Below are 23,629 nucleotides of genomic sequence, written 5' to 3'. Positions count from 1 at the left end.
AGTTTTAGACTAATGGCTGCCTAAACTCTCAAAACTGTTTTCCTACAAGGTTTTATCACTGACCTGGGGCTTCTCAACTGATGTGTGCTGAACGGCCAAGCTTTTGTTGTTGTTGTTTATTCACAAGCTTACTTGTTTTTAGGAATACAGGACATATTCAGTTGTGACCTCCTCGTGATTTTATAACTACATAAAATAATGAAGTACTTAGATAAAAAGAAATCCAATGCCTAGTTTTTCATTATTATCAATGGGTTCGACACGCATATTAAATTTCTCTGTAAAATGAGTATGAAAGCTCTTCCTCTCAATTTCCATACTTACCTGGACCTGGAGAGACGGTACCCAGTTTTTGGACCATTCTTTGAGTAACACTGCTCTAGCCTGTGGCGACATACATTATTCTGCTCAACCTCTAACCTCTATTTAAAAAGCAAGATTAAAAGTTGCAAGCTTACCCTTTATGAGGGATTTGCTTTTTAACTGCCTCTGGTTCGATCCTTGGAGTTAAAACAAGTGAGACGCGATACAGGACCCCGAACTAGAGAGCATAATATACACACAGTGCTGTTAGCCCAGATGGCGTTTTGATCAGGATGGAAGACTTTGCCTCAAGACTGCTTAAGTTGTTTGAAAGTTTGGGAGGCGGCCTGGAGACAACTACCGGAGAGAGAAGGAGATGAGTGCTGTGGGGTTTTCTTTAGAGAGGTGCAAGCAGCTGTGTGGAACCTGGAACGCTTTCCTGAGTTTTTTCACTGGCTCTCCTCTTAATGGGGTGAGTGTAGCCAGCCATAGGCACAGATGTAGAACCTTTTCTAACAAAAGCACATTTCCCCTCAAGGAACGCAGGTAATTCCATTATACCACTATACGTGCCCTTGTACAAAGGGGTACACAGTTACATTTTACAAAATACTTCCAAATGCATGAATTCCTTTTATCCTCGCTTCAGTGATCAAGGCCAGGTGTACATTTAAGGATGCTGATCTGTAACAGATGGGTAAACTGGGACTTCTGTGCAAAAAGAGACAGGACCATAAGGAACAGAGTAGAGATTCAATAGCCATACCTCTGGTTCCTTTGCATTGACCTAACAGTTGTACCACTCTGCTACTAACCCACACAATTAATGTTTATCGCCAGTAAATTAGTGTGAACTTTTTCTGAGAATAAAACCAATCCGAGTAGTCCCTCCTTTCTTTTTATTCATTGCTAGTTTAAAAAAAAAAAAAAAAAGGCAAGATAGGTGATTTTCTTGGCAATTTTAACCTTACCTAAGCACTTCCCGAATTGTTTTTCCTATATTACTCTATGCATAATAATTAATACCTATACTTCTTAAACCATGCACCTGCATCAAAGAGGCTTTGTAAGTAAATTGTGTTCCATTACCCTGGACCGCAATGATAATTATAAATTAGGAATACTTCAACCAGAAAAAAAATGACTCATACCCTTGTTTTCACGTGTAATATTTCTTCAACAGCTTGATAATTACATGGTATCCGGTGGCATGTGGAAAATATCTATTGAAAAGCATAATGAGAAAAGAAAACTTGCATGTAATGTATGTACTCAGTTTTATGTCTGCCGATTATTGTTTAAATCTTCCCTTCATACTTGTGATTTTAACCTTGTAGAAGTTTAGTCAGAATAACCTGCAGTTCTGACAATCTGTAATATATTTTTAAACTTTAAAAATTGGGTATCTATAATAAGTAAACACACAGTAGAAAATTCACCTTAGCAATCCTTTGCTAATATTCAGTATAAATTATAGTCAGATTTATTAACATGCTGCTCAAAGCAGCTTATGCTTATTTTTTACTCAGACATTGTTACTCCATTTTTGTACACAGATGTAGTAGCAGTATGATCTTTTATTTATGTAATAATGCATTTGGCATTTTTCTTATTTAAATGTTCATTACAAGGAAGAATTGAATGTAAAACTATAACTGTTTCCGTCTTCATACAAAGGTCAGCGTGGATCACAGAAGCTTTTTGCTTAGCTTTATTTTGTTAGCATCAAAGTTTTCATGATAAACATTATCTCTTTCCCAATAGTTTCATCTTATATCTAGATTTGTTCTTTTTCGTGACATAAAAATGTAGAGTTTTCAAGGCAAAAACATTAAAAAGTACAATCATCATGTTATAGTCATTTATGAGTCACATTCTACTGTATCATCACTAGTAGTTGCCACAATTGTTCGAACAATTTCAAGTGTAGATGTTTTGGTCTCTATTTTATAGATGAGGAGACTAAGAGTCAGAGAGTGAAGACCAGATCATCAGTAAGATCACCTAACAAGGAGAGTTTAAGGTGTTTATGGACAGAAGAAAAGTTGATCAATATATTTAATTGGTTGTTTTAACATTAGTCTTTGCTAAATTGAAGAATATTCTCCATTTTCGGAGTTTTTATTTTTTTTAAGCAGATGGGTTGAAAGGACTAGACCAGATATTTTGATATCAGGCACTAGTTGATTAAATACAGGTAAGAAAATTGTCAGAAATGCCGTGCATTGATTTGGTTTTGGTTTTGGACTTTACAATCTTAAAGAAAAAAATGGGGATAAAAAATTAATCAAATACATGGAAATTCTGCTGTGTGAGCACATCCATGGGTCTGTAAAACCCTCCTGGAGCATATATGCATGTGTGTGTTTGTGTTTGTGTTTCTCTGTCCCCATGTGTACTACTGTGTAAGACCTAGGGAGACAGAAAAGAAGAAGAAAGCATGTCTGCCCCCATGGGTTCTGTGTCCTGGGGAGCAGAAGAATGTAAATACCTAGATACTACAAAATAATGTGCCAAGTGTTACTGTGGGCATACCAAAGATGGTATCTGCTCCATCTAGGCAGTTCGGAGGCTTAGGGAGAACAAACCGGAGGAGATAGAGGATGTTGTGTTTTGTTTGTTTTCTTTTTGCCTAATGCTGTTAAAACTTCAAAGGATAGAAACTGAAATAAAACAAGCATGACTGTTTTACAAAGTGGATTATACACTGCTAAATTAAATTCAATAATCTGTTTACTAAGAATGTGGACTACGGTGATAAAAAGAACCCAGCTTTGAAGAAGTTTATACATTCAAGAAGGGGTTGGATATGAAAACAATGAAATCAGATTTTCAATATAAAATAGAATTAAATGCATTCTGTCATAGAAATTCAAACAACATGCCGTGTAAGAAAGCAGAAGGATTTTTAAGGCTTCAGTAAAAGGGAACTTGCGTTGAGCCATGTTGGGTGCCGATTGGTGGGCAGGATGATGACGGACATGTCTTGAAAAGAATGGACGTGCTTGCTATATTCAGGCAGTGGTGGGCAGTGCACCTCTGGAGCACGGAGCGTACTCTGAAATGTGGGAAAAAGAGGCCGGGGAGATAGCATACGGCCACTTGGCACCCATGCTTAGAATCCGGGGTTAAATCCATCGACCATGGGAAGTAGTTACATATATTTGATGAGGGGTGTGATATAATTCAATGTACATTTTAGGGAGATAATTTCTGACAAGCATTATGACAGCCAGATGATGTGAGTTGTTAAAGGTGGAGAAAAACTGGAGAGTTTTATAATAGCCCAAGGGAAAGATTTTAAGATTCCAAATGAGGATTATTGTTCAGACAGACTGAAAAGAAAAGGTTGGTTGGTATATTAGAGATAATGGGTGAGTAGTCGATCAAACAGGGGAGGATGGAGCCACAATGCATTATTAAACAGATTATATTTTAGGGTACCTATAAAGTGTGCTTTGTTCTCCTGGCCTGTGCAGATTATGAAGAGTCCAGCACAGTTTGATATTTCTTACATTCCTACCACACACAGTGCTGGCATACTGGCGTATAGGATTCACGTAATGATTCTGTCTCCTTTGTTCCTAAACCTGATGAGCTAGACTCAGCTAAGGGGTCTGTGCTTCTCACTGTGCTCATTTGCAATAATAACAATGACGATGCTCATTTAAATATTTACTTTGGAGTCACAACAAATATTTTGCAAAGGATTTTAGGAACCCAGAGTTTTGCCTCGTGATTGATGAATTGAGATTTGTGGCTGCTGTTGTTTAGATACATCACAAGATGTTTACAAGGATATTTCCAAGTGAAATAGACATGACATCGTGAGAGTCCTCTGCCCCAAATAGAGTGCAAATATTTATTTTTTATTGTGTTTTTCATTTATTGTTTGTTGATTCATTTACCATGTTGTGGGACCTCAGAATTTTATTTTATTTTTTGCCCTGGCTGGAAGTTTTCACTGTGGAGAATAGAACTTTTCCATTTGATAATAGTCATTCACAAAGATTGTGTGTGCATACGTGTGTGTGTGTGAACATGCCTACACAGATACACGTGTCAACTTACGAATACCATTCAGTAGTTCTTCACTTTCAGTGTTTACTGAGCATGCCTTTTCAGAACAGAAGAAAAGTTTCACTAACAGCATGGGTTTCACGCCACCTAATAATGCTATTAGTATAGTGCACATAGTCTCACACATTACGTGTCTGAATGTGTCTGATAATCATGTATCCATCACAATAGTTTAAAGTTGGGCACCCACTTTTAACTGCAGATCCTTATACTAACCCTTGCAAGGATGCTGAGCTTAGACTCACAGTGATTTTCTGCTTGTGAATTTTGTCAGTGATTACAAGCCTAGTGATGGGCCGAGCCGGGAGAAAAGTGTCAGTGATGGGAGGATAGTAAAGTTCAAGGGCTCCTGAAACAGCTATGTGTGTGTGTGTGTGTGTGTGTGTGTGTGTTGGGATTTAGAAGAGCAAGAATCTGATCCTACATAACTGCAGATGCCATGAAAACAGAATCAGTTGACAGGAATTAGTTCAATGAATCATAAGGGCTCTTTCTATACATGGGAGTCCCTGATGAGATTTACAGCAAACCTCTGATTGCAGATGACCTGTGTATTACTTATGTATTTCTGTGGTCATCACAGTTTAACATTTCACAACAGTGTCCGCAATCGCCTGCAGACACTCCTAAGCCATAGAGGCACAGGGAAGGAGAAGGCGGGCTTAGGAGAGGGGCTGTGAGAAGTGTGTAAGGGAGGGGTTTGAGGTGTTAGTGGCTTGAAAACAACTGTTTTCATCCATAGTCTGCCTTTGTCTCAGGGCTCAAGCTTTTTGAGCTGTTGAGGGTGGTAGAGTTCACTGCTGTTATGTAATTACCCTCTGGTAAGTCCTAAAATCTGTTGATAGAAACCACTGGGGGCACTGAATTTCTTTAAGATTTGGGGAGTGATCAGGTGGGGGGGGGTGCATGTACCTGTCTTTCCCTGAGTTCTGCACAGCAGGTTTTGATGCCCGCACCTCATAGGACAGCAGCTCCTCTCCCAAAGGGAGGATCGCATTGTAGGGAGTGAAGATGAGACTTTCCAGCCTCTGGGTTTCATAATCCTGGTGTAGCCACAGAGAGCTGGCTGTGTGGCCTCAGACACAGTACTTAGCCTTTCTCTGCCTCAGTCTCCTCATCTGTTAATAGGGATAGTAAAGTGTGAGCCTGGGATGTGTTCCTCTGTAGAGAACATTAAGAATGTTGTCTGGCATATAGGAAGCACTCGGAAATTCAAACCATGATAATGCTCTGCTTTCTTAGTCTTAAATTAGAAAGAGATACATATGTAATAGTTCCCCTGAGAAGGACTTAAAAAGTTAAGTAATTCACTGTATTTCAAGAATGCACCTTCTCCCCGTGCTGGGAAACATGCAGCACATCGATCCACTAGGTAATTCCTCACTGAACAGATCTAAATTATAACTTGTGCTAGAAATTCAGCTTTTTTTATTATTTAGCCCAGACTAAAAACTACAGAAACTAAGGGATAAATCAGGTATGTAAGTATCCTGAGGCAGGGTATAAACACAGCTGTTCCTGTGCAATGGAAGCATCACTTACAGAAATATGGTGCAAAAACACCTGTCCTCCCCGGCTCCCACCGAAGGATGGCGACACATTGGGCACACACTTTGTGAAGCAGTTTCCCTATTTTATATTTTTAGTCCCTTGTCTTTTAAAGAATGCAAACGTAATTCTGTAGGGCAGTGAAAAGCCCTGTCGTTTGGTAAATTGGGCTTTTGCATTCAAATTAATCGCAGTCCAGAATGATGGCGGTTCCAGGGAATGAAAGATTGTTGAAATGACAGATTGAGTCCTGTATTTCTCAGGTGATGAAGTTCAGGAAAATGTGTAATTATTTCTGAGTTTGCTAAGGTTCCTCTGTTCAACATAATGTTCTGACATACAGAAGGGACAGTTCCAGATATGAAATGCAAATCAATACCGCTGCCCCCGCTGCTAGTGTCCAGGTTAATCATGCAAATTGAATACAGTTCTTGGTATTTCGAGAAAGGTTTTCGTTGAAGTCTCAGGCACATATTAGCTTAAAATTCCTCCTTCAGAGAACAGAGTAATTTTTTCCAGCTTCAAATTTTAAAATATAGGACAGGATTTGGAGACCAATTTCGTGATGGACATCCATCCATACTAGATAATTATGAAAATGAGTGAGAGTGGGAGCGTGAGGGAAGGGTATCTTTATGAATGTGGTGATCTCTAAGCACATTACATACTACGTTCGATCTAAATTTGCAGATATTCTATAGCAAGGCCCTTTGCTTGGGGTAAGATCAAATCAACCAGTTATATGTGCTTACTGAATGTCTGCTCTGTTCAAAGAAGATGGTCCAAACTGGCAAGGGCAGACCAAATCAAATATAACACCACAACAAGTTCCTAACTTTGGGAATTATTTAAAATACCTTTGGAGATGAGACTGTTTACAGGAAGAAATGAAATTGTCTTGCTCACCAGTGCAAGCTGACACATTCTAATAGACTTTCTGCTGTGCGCACTAACCTGCAGCTTATCTTCCCAAGAACAATAAAATTTTGAGCACTGCAGCGTGACCTAAGAATTATTTTGACGTATCTCCATATCACTGACCCTCTTGTAAGTTAATCTCATCTCACATGAATTTTTCACCAGCTTCACTCTGATGTTGATAAAGGAGATGGTTCCATCAAATACATCTTGTCAGGCGAAGGGGCAAGTTCCATTTTCATTATTGATGAGAACACGGGGGATATTCATGCCACCAAGAGGCTGGATCGTGAGGAACAGGCCTACTACACGCTCCGAGCCCAGGCGCTGGACAGGCTCACCAACAAGCCTGTAGAGCCCGAGTCCGAGTTTGTCATCAAGATCCAGGACATCAACGACAATGAACCCAAATTCTTGGACGGCCCGTACACTGCCGGGGTTCCCGAAATGTCTCCTGTGGGTAAGTCAGGAACACGCTGCTTTTGCGGTGTCTGATTTTTGGGGGTTTGCATTTAAAATGAAATCATCATATGTCCTGAAAAAAAAAAAAAAGAATCACATAGTATTTGTGTAGCAATTGCCAGTTAGGCCGAGGGGAATGTTGGAGTTGTGTCAGTAGCCAATTTCCAAATCCTATTCTTCAACACATTATTTTATTGTATGGAACAGTAGGAAAGACTTCCTTTCACACAGCTGTCTCATTGTCTTCAGGAAATTACTTAGGTCTTGCCTTCCCTTTTCAGTTTCATTTTTAAAAATGATTCAAGTGATGCTTAAGAAGTTCAGGAAAAAAATCCTTCCAAACACAGACCTGTGATCTTGTACTTTCCTTGGTTCTGATAGTAAGATGATGATGATTCTATGCACATCTCTGTGGCCAGGTCATTGGTGTCTTCACCAGCCAAGCATTTGGATCCGCTGGGCTTCTTGTTGTAGAGCATTCTTGAAGCCACTAATGTCCATCCACATGCTACCACTAACCTTCTTGCAATTTCTCCAGAAACGTAAATGCATGAATCTTTATATTGAATTTATAATAATGGTAAAGTGATCCTCAGTTTGAGATATATAAAAAAGAAAGATGAGGGTTGTTTTGTTCAAGGGCCCTTGGACATTGTCCCACTATTGCAAAAAATAGAAACTAAAGTACTTCTAATGCATACTTTGTATTAAACTATATTATACTCTTTTAAATCCCGTGTATTCAGGTGACTTTGGAGGAGTTTTCAGCCAGAATGTAATTTAAATATAGATGTTCTTATAAAACAATAAAATATTATGGGGCTGGAATAGAGACCAGTTGATTTACGTTTTTTGCCTGTTGCTTTTAGTATTGAAAGAAGACATTTATTTAAAATAATGATGGAACTTGTATTTTAACACATGAAACTTTTACCCAGTGTGATTTATTTTACTTGAATTAAAGGCCACTTCATTCATTCCAGCATTCAGTCAACACATCTGCTATGCTGGGAAGTGGCATCACAAAGATGTGTGTTGTGCACGCCCTTTAGGGAGCGGGGTCAGGATTTAGTGACCCTAGATTTCTGTACCTACCAGATGGGAGAGGGAGAATGATGTAGGGCACCGTGGCTCTTTCCACTACAGAAATCCAAATGGAAAGTGAGCCAGAGGAATCACTGTTTGTGGTCAGGAGAAAATCAGAACACAAGTGGCAGCACCTCACGCTAGTTCACTTTTGTGTAAGTGTCTCTTGGACCAAACAGGCTGTGGGCACTTGTGTCTGTTAAGACCCACAACTTTAGAATCCTCCTTGCTGTTGTTGCTTCATCACAGTAGCAAACACAACCACCATGATGGTAGCAACAACCGGATTTTGGAGGTTTTAGGGAGGAGAAAAGGCACATTGTCTTTCCTGAAAGGAGTAGTGTTTAGAAAAACAGGACATTTTGAGGAGCCATTGAGCCATTCAGTTCAACTCACCATTCTCACGGGCATGGCACTCTCCACGGGCTTGCTAAGTTTTCCTTTCCGACCTAGAATGGAACAGTGCAAATCGGATGAAGGCGAACTTCTTCTTTTAGGGGTTAAATGAGGCACTGCAGCTCTGGTTTCAGTGATACCATTCGGATATCAAACAGCATGATTATTATACACACAAGTTCAGTTATTTTATCGATTTGACTCATTCCAACGGGTTCAGATATTTTAGAAAATGATTTTCAAACGTCTTCAAGATTTACTTGGCACCAATTGAGATTGTTGGGTTAATATCAACATTTGAATTAAGAACAATGAAGGTTTACATAAAATATGGTACATGGATTCTTAGTGAGCCATAGTTTATCTATCAAAGTATTGAATTCTAACCAAAATAGTTATAATAACCACTAAATAGTATGGTATATACAACACAAGCTTTCACTGTTTAATTCAGGGCTATTTTTTTTTCTTTTTTACTTTTTTTTTTAGTTTCAGGTGTACATAGCAACATAATAGTTAGACATTTACACCCCACACAAAGTGATAACCCCTTTCCCCCAAGCTACTACCCCTCTGACATCGGATATAGCTGTTACAATTCCATTGACTATCTTCCTTATGCTATGCTCTACCTCTCATGACTATATATATATTCTTGTAGTTGACATACAATACTATTCTACTTCAGCTCCAGGTGTACAGAGCATTGGCCATGCATCTACACAGTCTATGAAGTGATCCCCTTGATAAGTATGACAAAATATTCTGAACCTTTAAACACAATTTGCTTACTCTACAGAGATTGCTTTCCTAAAAGTGAGTCTGTTTTTTCATTACATGTTTACTAAGATTTAAAACACTCATAAGCCCTTAGGATTGCATATACATTGCCAGAAGAGCATAGATAAGCATGGAAAATTTTAAATTATTTGAGGACATATGTGTAGGTACAGTAAATTAATCCACACTTCAGAAAAACATATAGTAATCACAACCAAATTTTCATCATTTTGTTTGTTTAAAGTTTTCAAATGAAGCAGGAAATCAGTACTTAAGCCTATGACCAGAATGGATATTGCTTTAAAGATGGTGCATTATAGAGAATATAGAGAACGTCAATGTCATTGATTCTAAAATTCTTAAATAAATCAAAATCTAATTCTTAAAATAATTTTCAACTCTCTGCCACTCATCACTTGGTCCTACCAGGTATCCACAAGGCAGAATCATCACCTAAGTCTGTCAAAAACAAAAACAAAAAAACAAAAAAAAACAAAACAAAAACATAACAACAAAACATCTTCAGGAAAAAAAATGGTGCCATATATATTACTTCATAATTTCCACCCAAATATAAAACAAACGGAATTGGTAAAGGAAATCAGTGTGGAGAAGAGAATAGATTTATAACAAAATGGGCATTAATGACTATTTACGGCATTTAGAGAGCTATATGGGACTATATTATAAGTCATAGTAAAAAATGCAACGTTCTCAAGAAACTATTAGAGCCAAACTTGAATCTTAGAAGAATACATTAAAGAGGGAACTTTTCCCATCCCCGTCAAATAAGACATAAATGATAAAATAGCATGTGCTTCACAATGTAAACTTAGCAATTGTGAGTATCTAATATTTTAAAGATTATTTTCTAAATGGAAATAAGAAAGAACAGCACAATAAATACTTTTCATACGGAATAAGTGAATGTGTGATAAAATGAACCATATGACGTTCTATCATACGGAATGTAGTAAAACAACGAACTGTTGAATTATCAAAATTGTCATGCTTTTCCTTTTTGGGGGGTTGGGTTTAAATTTTTATTTCATGCTTTTGCTTTAAACAATCAGTGGAAAAAATAAAAAAAAATAAAACTATTTAAAGACATAGGGTAGCTAACTAATATCCAGTGAACGGGATTAATCCAATATTCCTTTTCCAATTAATGAAGTTTCAGTTTCTGTCTGGCTCTACTTAGCTACAATAGTAAGATTCCCTCAATGATTTGGGTGTCAGGATGCTATTATTTCTCACGCTGCCTTCTGGATAGTAATTGAGACATATAGAGATTATTCTTGATAAAAACTTGTTACCTGACCCTGATGGATCAGATGCCGATAATTTGAGTCCCATCCAATTCTGAGTATATCCAAGTCCAACATGCATCATTAATCCTATATTTTTGCCACCCTCTTTTCATACCCCATAAATATTTCTGAAGACTTAATTAACACTTATTACCATTTTGGTTGTGTGTTTCTGTGTGTGTGTGTGTGTGTGTGTGTGTGTGTGTGTGCATGTATATTACATTTTCATGGGCCTTGAAGCGAAAATCCAAAATTAAAACCAGCATTTTGTGAGTTCTTATGTTTTGTGGCATTCGGAAGTTTTTAATTCATTGGTTTTTGTGTTGGCCTGTAGGGACCTCCGTGGTACAAGTGACAGCGACTGATGCTGATGACCCTACTTACGGTAACAGTGCCCGAGTGGTCTACAGCATTCTGCAAGGGCAGCCATACTTCTCGGTGGAGCCCAAGACAGGTAAACACTGAATGCAATGCTCCTTGTAAAGCCATTATTTCTGTGTTGGCATATTAGTTATTCATTATTTTTACTTAATGCCAGTTGGCACTGATACCATTTTTATAGTACTTCTCTCAATATGTGTATTATGGTAAGAAGTAGCATATTATTTACAGAGGTAGTAGCACCTTATAAGAATATTTTATTATATTTATTGGTAATCCTACCTATAAAATATTTTATATTCAAAAGCATTTCCACTGCTTTCTCCTGACTGTATTAAGGAAATGTTGATTATTCACCTTTAAGTTTTATTTTTGGTTTCTTTTCTTTAATGAATTCCCACAGGACTTATACACAATTAAATTTAGTTCTCAAGCAGAAATCTCTGTGCCCTGCAGTAGAATAGGTAGTAGGTTCAGCTTCTCCTTCCAGAGGCTGGTTTTCTTAGGGAAATTAGTTTAAACATAACAAATAGGATGATAATCTGCTAAATCAAAAATGAAATTAAATGACTATTCTTTTAATTTTAGGAGAAAAAATAAATGATGAATTGTAAGACTGCCTGGATAGAATATGTAGTTGTTTGGCTAGATGTTGTATTTTGCTTTGAAGCTGAAATAGTTTACGTTAAGTAAGAGTGTAATTTGGAGCACTGTTATCTTGGTTATCAAATGATATTTTATTGATTCTGTGTATCTTGCTCTGTGGGTGGGAAAGAGTGAGCAGGTGTGAACATTGGTGGGTGGGTGCCATCGGTGGGTGTGTGCCCGGATTTTCTTCATGACCGTAAACATCCAAAATTTCTCTATAATTTAATAATTTTGCCTTTATCATGGAGAATTCTTTTTCAAGTAGCCAAGTTTGTGATTATGAATATTTAATAGTACCTATGATCCTAAATGGATATTTTAATGCAGTTTATTCTGTTTTTCATATTTTTAAAAAAATGGCAATATTAATTCTTTCTCAAATCCCTGTGGGAGATAAATATTTTAAATGTCTTTTGAGAATGACATCTGTAATCATGCATGAACAGAGAAGTAAATTTAATCCTAGCTCATCATTCATTAGACTGTTCATAGAGACTACATTACATATTCTACACCATTAGAGTGGTCGGGTTTGGCAGCTACCTGAAAAGTCTAGTAGAGAAGAAATAGTTGTGATTAAGCAAGTATTGAAGGAGAAGTAAATGAAAGTATTTGATCTGTGATATGAATCCTGTGAATGCAGGTGTGTGTGTGAGGTTGATTTAATGATAGATCTGGGGAACCTAAATTCAGACACCTACTCAATTCCCTGATGTATCTACTCGTCGCAGCCTCAAAAGACATTGACAAATGTCTAACAATTTGCTCGCACATTATATACTCCTGCGTTATATAACCTGTCTAAAAATAGCCTGTACTAATTCTGAAGGTTAAATGTTCTGCTGCTATTAATGACTGTCTTGTGATTTTAGTTTTGTTGTAAGATACATTTCCAGAAGCCCTGTGTACGTAAGACCTACCTGATTGATTAACTGGGCAATGAACTATTGCATAGGATCATATCATTAGTCCTTCAAACTTAATTTCAGATTCTCAAGGATCGTGTATTACAAGAGATGGATAAAGTTTAATTTTGTGTTGTTTAGAGTTTTAAGTGCTGTAATCATTGGAACTTCTCTTTCTATAGTCATTAGTGCAGAGATATTCTGGGGGTTTCTGTCCTCTCTGCTAATTCATAACATGGAGAATGCACTTTTTGAAAAAAAAAAATATTTTTCTAACAAAAATGGAAAATTTTTGAACCTTAAGGGCATGAAGAGCTATAAATTAAATTTGAGTTAGGCTGCTTTACTTGGTGTCAGTATGATTCTTATCTATGTGAGAAGTAACTATTTTCTTCATCCCATTATTTTCTTCTAAATCTCTAAATCTAAATCTCTAAATCTAAGGGTTTATGAGAAGTAAAACTTTTGACACACACACACACACAAATGCTGAAAATAAGCTAAATCAAGGCCCAGGAAATCACTGTGTACATTTCTATACATTTGTTTAACTTTTAATTTCTTTTAATAAAGAGAATAAGATGAAATTTACTCTTCTTATTAAGAAGGATAATACTAATAATAACTATTACTGTTTATTAATCTCTTATCATTACCCTAGCGTGGCTGAAGCGTCCAAGCCCATATTCTGTCTGTAGCACTTACAGGCCAAATGGCCAGAGGGTTACAATGTTTTCTACCTTAATTTCTCCATTCACGAAACAAGAACGTGAGTCGCTGTATAAACCAATGTTGATAATTTACTTCAAGAAGAAAATGGAAGGGCACTATAAACAAGGTGATGCACTGTTAAAAGGACTGCAAAGATTCCCATCACCTACACTCCCAGTGTTCCCCAATTTATTGAGAGACTGAGGATTACTGTAAGTGTTCATCTATTCTGTAAACCTGCACACAAATAGATCTCGTATATTTATCTATTTCATATGTGACTGGACTGGCTACATAATGTGCAGTTCAAAATGAAAATGCAACCTTCTTGTTCTAACATTAGTAGGATTTCAAGAAGTCATCAGCATAGCAAGAAACCAAGCATGGGGCCAGCGTGACTGCACCAGTCACGAGGCCATGAAGCTGGGCCTGGAAAATGGATTGAGTGTTAAATATCACTTGTCATTTGAGGTTTTTTCATAAACATTGAGGCGCGACTACATGGTGCTTGCATTATCTATTGCATGTTTATTTGTTACCTCATAACTTTATGTAAGTAATATATTAGCTTGATACAAAAGTAATTGTGGTTTAAAAGGTTAAAAATCATTGCAAAAACTGCAATTACCTTTGCACCAACCTAACAAAGCTCTCCTTGCAAACACGCCCTCCACACTTGTGACATTCGGTGGCACGGCTCATGGTGTGGAGGACCTCACTCCTGTCGGGGTTTGCTGAGGATGTCCCCTCACAGATTACAGGACTCTCTTCCTCAGAAGCTTTATTTGATGCCAGCTCTGGAATTCTTTGCTGTTCTAGGAGCTTCCATCTTTACTATTGTTTGCTCTTCTCAGTCTTTTTATGGTTCTGTTATATGCTTCACTTAGAGGTAGAGAAACCAAATAATGCAAGGCATAGACAGAAAATTTAGAAATAAATGCAAATTATTGGAAGTGATGCACTTTGTACCTCTAATATATATTGAACCCACACAGATGAATACACCCAGCCCTGTGTTACCTGGGTCATATGATCGCTTAGATTCCTGGGACTGATCCGGAGCTCGAGTTAACAGAATACAGGCTCCGATGATTACTTGATTCCCTACACTGTGTTGCTACACATATAAATTCCCAGGAAGATTCTAGGGTAACAGAATATGCTAAAAAAAAAAAAGAGATCAATGGCTGGTGGGACATTAGAACATCATCTCAAAATTTATTTCCAGACTAAAAACCAGGCAGTTGTTGAAGAATAACAGTGATAAGTTTATGTTTCATATGTACAATACTTGTTTGTGAACACGGATTATAAATAAATGGAAAGTTCTGGGATACTGGGTCAGATGAAAAATTATTGTTCAGAAAGGCTAAAATCCAAGCCAGTCTCTTTTCTAAAGAGCTACAGGATATATTCCTCTCATCATAAGCAATTTAAAATTATTGATTATTGAAATTAAATATTACTATCTTTCATAAAATTTCACAGAACTGTAGGTATCCAACAAGACAAGACTGGCCTTACCACTTCATAGCCACCCTGTTAATGTGTGTGTCTACATAATACAAAGCAATATATAAATCAAATCCAACGTACGCGACTTCTTTTCCAAATATAGACAGTCTATACTTGAGAGCGAAAAGCTAGCAAAAGTCATAGAACTGGAAATCTATTGTTTTTGAATGTCCTTATTTAAATTCAATTCTCTCCCAATTATTTTATTCTTGTCAAAACTACATTTAATATTTGAGGTATTTAGAAATTACCTTTGCTGTCTGCATTACTTTGCAAACTTTGTCATGATTTTTGCTTTGAAAAAGTGTTATTTATAGGCTCACTTGTAAAGAGACAATTAGAGGCATGAAAAATAAATCAGTAACTTTGACTGTCGGACTTTTCGCCCGATAATTCTATATTCCCTTTAAAAAATAATGACAATAAACAAATCCATGAAAGGATGAGGCTGTAGTGTTTTCTTTGCTGATAGTTGAGAGGCTGTGGACCTCTCTCCATCATAATAAATGCGAAAGAATAAAAACTCAGATGTATTGACATTAGAAGGAAAATGAGAAATGAATAGAAATTAAAAATTACAATTGAATGAGTAGGACATTTTTTAAAAACATTAATATTTTGTCATCTAGATGAAATACTTTTCTTGGTCAGACATTTATGATAGTCAATTCTCAATTTATCAAAAAAGTATTACAAATAAATAAATAATGATTAACATCTGGAAAAAAAGAAGAAGAAGAAAGAAAAAGGTGGACGTATATGTTTCAGAACTCTTAGACAAAGACTGTTTATGCTTGGTCATGGATGTTAACTTAGGTCAGTGCTCGTTTTGTTATAATTAACAGAAGTATTGAAAAACAAACATGAAATAGTCATAGAATCATTATGGCTCTAGGAATATTTATATATCAAACAATTATCAACAGAGTCAAATGGGTGTATGCTATGTTTCTTTTGATTTTCATAGTGATATTTCAAAAATTAACTATAAGCGGTGTGTTGATAACCAAAAGAATTCAGTGATGGAGTTAAAATGACCCTGTATTAACTGTGACTTTAGCAAGTGTCTAATACAGTAAATGTATTAGAATAAGTGATTGTTAAAACAAACACAGTCTGCTCAAAGAAGTATAATTTAAACACTGAAAATATTGATGTGTTATTGTTGGTGTGTGTGTGTGTGTGTGTGTATTTGATACCTAGTACTCAGCTCTAAACAAACATATGGTTACTTAAGATAGTAGGAACCTCTAATGCATTTTGGAATCTTAGGAACCAATGATAGTTTAAATTGTTTTTAAACTATTGAAAAGCTTTTTTCATCTGTTTCCCATCCATAGAACAGTTACAGAACTATAGAATATTGTGAAGTATAGGGCAGGACTAGTATAGTATAACCCAGGCTAATAACTTATACGTAGAGCTGAAATATATAACACACACGGACCATTATGTGTCCATTGAAGAATCAGCCTTTAAACAATTTAAATTTAAAATTAAATTTAAAAATGGCAAATTTGGAGGATATGAAATCATTTTTATGCTGAACATGAGAAAAAAAGAATGTTTACCTCAATTTGCATATAATTATTTTCTTCCCAAATAATCATCCTCTATCAGTTTTGCCCCAGAAAAGTCCATGAGATCAGAGTGCTTCTTCCTCAGTAAATCCTGACTTTCCCCTAAATGTTATAATATCTTTAATAAAATTTTTTAGACATTTTTCAAACTACGACAATAAACAAAAGGGACCTGTGTATATAGGTCAGACATGGACTTTGTTGGAAAAGATGAAAGTGCAAGAAATGATTAAATAGGACCTAGGCTCCTTACATTAAATTAGTAAATATGGTCTCATATTGCTAGATTCAATGTCTATATAAATCAATATTAAACTAAATAAATACATTTTCTTAATATTAGCTAGGTGTACATATACAAAGTATATTATGTATGTATGTTATTTTGTATATTTGCATATGACTTAGGTAAACTAAAATCCATCCCATAATTACATATTATTGCATAATATACTTACATATACCCTGCTTCCCCGAAAAATAAGACCTATCCAGACAATCAGCTCTGACGCATCTTTTGCAGCAAAAATTAATATAAGATGCGGTCTTATGTAACACCCGGTATTATATTTATTATATTATGTTATGTTATGTTATGTTATATTATGTTATGTTATGTTATGTTATTATACCTGGTCTCATATTATAGTAAAATAAGACCAGGTCTTATATTAATTTTTGCTCCAAAGGATGCATTAGAGATGATTGTCTGGCTAGGTCTTATTTTTTTGGGAAACACGGTAATTAACTTACATAGTTATTAATATAAAATAATTAATTCACTGAAACAATGCTTATTAAGTTTTTCCATCAAGCAACGTGAAATTCTGAAATCAATTGTCATACATCTCAATTCTTAACAGCTTTCAATATTAAATGCAATTGATTAGAAATGAAAAACATTAAAACACACTGATATTTTTATTACTTGATTTGTACTACTTGATTTGCTGATTTGTACTACTACAGAGATTCTCAACTTATTGCTTTTCCTCCTACCTTTAGGTTCAATGTTCAACCAGCATCATAACAACAGTTTGAATGGGTGTTTGCTTGTTAAACATACACACTTCTCATTCTTTCCTTTGTAGAGCATTTAAATTATTTTGTTAAAAGACAGATAGTAGGGACCATAGATGAAGGGGTTATGGAGATTTGACATTACTGGGAATTCAGTTTTTGGAGGGTTAAAGAAGACAGGAAGAGCTTCATTGTCATATACTTGTAATGGTTACTACCCATTTTTCTAGATAAGGAGCTCATTTCTTTTATTTATAAGTTGGTATGCCTGAACCATGTTTCCATAAAAACTAAAGATAATTTTCTCTGTCCAATATTAAGAAGTCCTGCCCTCTGCAGTTTAGCATTTTCTGTGTTTTGTAATATTGTATATCAGTATCATATCCCTTTGGTCTTTCCTATGCATGAAAATTATTTAAAATAAACAAAGCAACAAAAGGCAACATCTCAAGAGCAACTTGCTGCCTATGTCAGTGATCTTCACTCCTATGAGTTCAGTGGATCATGATGCCTTTTACTGGGATTTGAAATTTTACAGGAGTCATCAAGACCGCCCTCCCAAACATGGATAGAGAGGCTAAAGACCAGTATTTGCTTGTTATTCAGGCAAAGGATATGGTTGGTCAAAACGGAGGACTCTCAGGGACCACATCAGTCACCGTGACCCTAACTGATGTCAATGATAACCCACCTCGCTTTCCTCGAAGTAAGTATGCCATTTTGTTCAATGTCACAAGTGCACTAGCTTTCCTTGCCAGTCTAAATAAATTTAAACTTGCCAGTTTAAATGCCTTTAAAACGGAATTTCTCCAGATTCTTTTCAAACAAATAATTATCGTACCACATTCTCCCACAGTTTTTGTTCTACCAGGGGTATGATTGTAATTCAGAAATACAGAATAATAAAGCTACTGAAAATAAATAGAAACCATCATATATTTGTATTATTTCTATCTTACATATAATATGGTTCTTTCATTCACATTATTTGAATATCGATAGTTATTACATTTGGTTATATGTTAATCTTTTTATTCTAAGACTTGTTTTTTTAAACATTCTGTAAATTACGTGGTTGTTTCTGATTAGTAATATAAAAATATGGCTTTATGTTTAAAGATCAAAATAGAAGAAAACTGAATTTGTTCCTTTTTTATTCAAAACCCTTTTTTAACCATTTTATGTATAATGAACATTCATTTAGCAATTCTGCCACATCTTTCTTGAGCAAACATTCAGTGTTTCAAAAGAAATCAATCTAAAAAACCAGAAAACTACATGCGCTCAACTTTGTTGCTTTGACCAAAGTGACTTTTGACTAGGGTTTCTGAGCGGAATTCCCGCCCGTTCTTAGGAATTTTTTTGCTCTCCCTTTCTTGAATCCTGAGATATAAACTGTTTTCTGTTCTCCATGATGAATCATTTCCACAAGTGAAGGCTAACACTACCAACCACCTGGGTTCAAGGAGCTGATTTTCCCGATTTCCTGACCATTTTTTCTCAGGATACAGGAATGGGAAAGCAAAAAACAGACTCATGAGAACTGGCTTGAATTCCCGCCTGGAAACCCTGCTTTAGACTTAACCAAAAACAGGAGAAATAAATCCTGTAGGTAAAGATGTCATGATTGTAAAAAAGCATTTGATCTTACTGTCTTTTAATAGACATTTTTTTTGGTAAGTGTACATAGTGCTGCTTTAGCATGCTCACGAATGTAAGGAAATTGTACAAACTACATACAGTATCTCTAAAATGTTTGATTGAAATGGGGAACTAAGGTCTCTTACGAACAGATCTTAGAAGCAAATAATGTCAAAGAAGGAAGCTTTCTCTGGAGGTATGAATGCCACTGGGTTTTCTTCAAATACTGCTTCTTTAGATATTTCTTTTTATTTTACATATTTTAGTATTTATATTATTATACAACAGATATGTCAATATCTTCTGGCAAAAAAAAAAAAAAAGAAAAAAATTCCCTGAATTTAGCATTTTAAAAAAATGAACCTGAAGTTGATTTTGCTCTTGAGGGTTTATAACGAGGGAGGAGAAGATTGTAGCATTAAAAAAATATAAACAATAATGTAATTATGTTGTGCTCATAGTAAAATTAACTGTTCCTTTTTTCTTTGAGCCTTCCATGATGAGAATTGATACTTAGTATTTTTGTGGCTTCAGTTGTCATGATTTGATAAGTTAGATAGAGCACAGCTTTTCTAGCCTATTAGATCCTCTCCTACTTATTCAAGTGAGGTAAGCCAAGGGGCTGTCATTTGGTTTTTCATTTTTACTGGGATTTTCCCTACCATTTGGTTACTATTCTAACCATGAACATTTTAGATTTTACTAAGGGCCCTTCTGAATATGTGAAAAAGGTTACTCAAAATTTTAAGTATATGTTGTATTCATTTAAAAAAAAATCAGTAACTACTCACAAAATTTGGAAACTTGAACACAGCAACAATTGTCAGCCTAAAACATGATCTTTTCATATAGATACATTTTCCTTTCTGTATTCCTCTCCAAGAGAATCTTTCTCTCTTTATAATAAAGTGAATGCTCACCACATTTAACAACCACAAGGAAATGGAATAGGGTGGAGGAAGCAGTAAAAAGTCGATGATTAGAGAAAAATGGTGAAGGAGCATAATGCACTAAAGACTTTTGTAGTTTTGAGGGGGATGGTTCATGTACTTCATCTGCTTCCCAAACTTTTTAGTTTTTATTGTTTTAATTGAGGGATATTGAAGACAAATTTGTACAAAAGAGTTGTGTGGTTTTTTTTTAAAGTTATTCTTCCCTTTTTTCTTCTCTTTCCTCCTACTTAGATAATAGTGCCTCTGCTCTTGTACCTCTGTGCCCCACATCGGTCCTACCTATAACCCACACAAGTAATTGTTACCCTTGGTAAATTTATGAACTAAAACAAGACTAATATCATCTTTTAAAGACTTCCTTGTCCTGTTTCCTGAAACTTTCAAAGTAAAAGAAACTATTATGTACATTCCAGCATTAAGCAATCAGAACTATTTAGACTTATAGTCACTGATTGAAATCTAAGCTATACTATTTTTTACTTGTAATATTTATATAAATTATATTTTAATTATTTATATTCAGTGGTTATATATTATATGTGTAGTTATATTAAATTTATTCTTGCATTTAAAGTAGCATATTTCTCTAGAAATACAGGAATGGAAATTCTTCTCCCGCCTTTCCTCAGGCCATCTGTTTCTGCCATCACATACAGATTATTATCTAATCATCCCCGTGACATAACTTGCAGCTCTATGAAACTTGGCATATGCCTCATATTGCCTTAGCATCTTCTTTACCAAAAAATAAAAACAAATTAAGCATAGGTGATGCAAAATAGCTGAATAGTTACATTTTTCTTAGCTTGGTGCAAGGTTTTGTTCATTTTTTGTTTTGAATTTTACAGGATCTTACCAATATAATGTCCCAGAATCATTGCCAATGGCCTCTGTTGTGGCCAGAATTAAAGCTGTTGATGCAGATATAGGAGCTAATGCTGAAATGGAATACAAAATTGTGGATGGTGATGGATTAGGGGTTTTCCAGATTTCTGTGGACAGAGACACACAGGAAGGAATCATTACTATACAGAAGGTAATATTTATTTTTATTTTTATTTTCTTTGACGGTAATATCACAGAGATGACTCTGTTAAGAAGCCATGTCTGCTTTGATGGAAGAATGCATTAGACAAACTGAATAGCCATATATGGAATCATTGTTATTTTACTTTTAGGAAAAAAAAAGCTGTGCTTTTATTTTTGGGTGTTAGAAGCTTAGGGAATCTTGAATGATTTGTGTAATCACACCTTATTGATTCCATTCTCTGAGTTAACCCACAACACTTACCTATAGTTCTATAACATGAAGGCACATTGGGAAATGTGCTGTTTTTAGTGACTTACTTGGAGAGATAATTATCCTTCTTTGTTGACTATTCCAGTAATGAAACCCTAAAATCAACCAAAAGCTTTTATAAGCAAACTAGACAAGCACTCTACGTACAAGAAAATAATCAAACTAAACTGGAAATAGAAACCAAAATGCTGAAAACTTGCTACAGTACCAATTTTTCTTTTTTAAGATTTATACTAATTGAAGTGCTTGAAGAATTCATACAGAGCATGGAAAGTTGTGAAGCCTATCATAATTCCTTCTATGTAAGTGTGAAGGAGATAGAAAGTCGTTATCATCCAAACTAAAGACTACTTGCCATGTTGTATTTCAATTAGTTCCCGACGCTGATTCGATGTGTGTGTGTGTGGGGGGGAATGGAGCTTTTTCACTCCCACTCCTCTATATAGACATGATCTTTGACACGTGTTAAATTTGAAAAAGTATCAAAAGGAATTATTACAGAATATATTCTTATTTCAAATTTTTGAAACATGAAAAATTAAAATATTTATGAAAATTCCTACCTCCAAAATGCTGGGGGTTTATGTCACTCTGACTGTCCCAGTATATAACTCTGTAATTAACTCTCCTCAATAATTAACATACATAAATAAAAAGTTATCTTTCAGTAGTTATAAGAAAACATATGTTTGATTTCAGGCCAATGGGCAAAACGCTTCTGCAATTATTTCCAGTGGACAGCTGCTGTTTAGCTCAGCTGGTGACAATCTGTGTAAAAACGCTACAATAACTAAGATTGGCCAACTGTTGGTAAAATATTTTGTTTTGTTGTCTAAAATAAAAGGAACATAATAAAGTATACTGCTACTCAAATTTTTCAAAGATTCATATGAAATCAATCTGTTCATATTCAGGAATTTTTAAATATATATGGAAATTATTGTTAATGAGCACCTACATATATTTCATATATTATAATGAGATACCATAAATACTTAAACACATATATATGTATGTATATATGTATACATATAAATAACATGAGATATTTAATCCAATATTAGAAAAAAATAGTCAATCCTTAATATTATATCTAGTTGTTTTATAGAATTATTTGGTTAAAAGAAAGCTATAAAAAAAAAACCTGGATAAAAATGCATTTAATCTCAAAGCATAAAACTCATGAAAAAATTATGAGGTGAAAATTAATTATAATTTACAATAATATAAAGATAACATAAATAATTGTTATTACTGTTACAGGTAATGCACAATATCTGTTAGGCTTTATTTTGAGTAATATAAGGGCTTTATCTTACTTGATTTTCTCAACAATCTCATCGAGATATTACTAGTGCAGCAAAAATATGAAAATATTATAAAATGTTCAACAAAAGAGGAAAAGGTTAAGTGATTTTTGATATTGCCATATTATGGAATTTTGTCCATCATCACCATGATGTGACATTTCCTTAGCACATTAAGTATGCGTAATTTGGGAAATAGTTATAAAAACATTATGTGAAAAAGCAGTATCCAAAATTTTATAAACCCTATTTTAAATTTATGAAAATTGTATATTTACATAGAATAAAACATAAAATAAATTGCATTTACATCAAATTTTTCATTGCACTAAAAATGTGAAAATGTTAACAGTAATTGTTTTGGAGGTTATCTTTACTATTTTTATATTCATTAGTTATTTTTTACAGCTACAATGTTATTAGATGCATGAAAACATTATTAAAAGGCCAAACCAAAAAGTATCTGATTAACAGCACTTTATAATTTACTTTGAATATTGTTGTGAATGAAAACTCTTGTCAAAATGCCGAAATAAGTCACAAAGATGTCAGTTAGTGGGTTCAAATTTAGTGTATTGTTGAAGCTCTCTCGGGTATTAAAAAAAAAAAAAAAAAAAGAAATCATTCCCTATCTAATGAATTAAGATAAAAAAAAATCTGAATCTTTTAAACACTTAGATTAATGGATTTTTAATTTTTTATACTAGAGGTTTGTACCCCTGCACAGCAACCCGAGTTATGTTTTTCACCTAATAAGTACTTAATAATTGGTAAAGATTTATCAA

General features: G+C 34.9%; 1 protein-coding gene across 4 annotated transcripts in view; it reads left to right on the top strand.

Annotated features, from left to right (window-relative positions):
• Positions 1–23,629, top strand: part of CDH7 (cadherin 7) — a 130,194-nt gene that overhangs the window by 45,141 nt on the left and 61,424 nt on the right. For all 4 annotated transcript variants that reach the window (XM_081078197.1, XM_081078196.1, XM_081078195.1 and 1 more), the window contains exons 3-6: positions 7,015–7,309; positions 11,218–11,337; positions 18,182–18,349; positions 21,086–21,273. In XM_081078197.1, coding sequence (XP_080934323.1) covers positions 7,015–7,309; positions 11,218–11,337; positions 18,182–18,349; positions 21,086–21,273 — 771 coding nt within the window. The remainder of the gene's footprint in view (positions 1–7,014; positions 7,310–11,217; positions 11,338–18,181; positions 18,350–21,085; positions 21,274–23,629) is intronic.

The sequence above is a fragment of the Rhinolophus hipposideros genome, assembly GCF_964194185.1.
Source record: "Rhinolophus hipposideros genome assembly, chromosome: 17".
NCBI classification, from domain to species: Eukaryota; Metazoa; Chordata; class Mammalia; order Chiroptera; family Rhinolophidae; genus Rhinolophus; species Rhinolophus hipposideros.
This window is presented reverse-complemented; position numbering and strand designations above follow the sequence as displayed.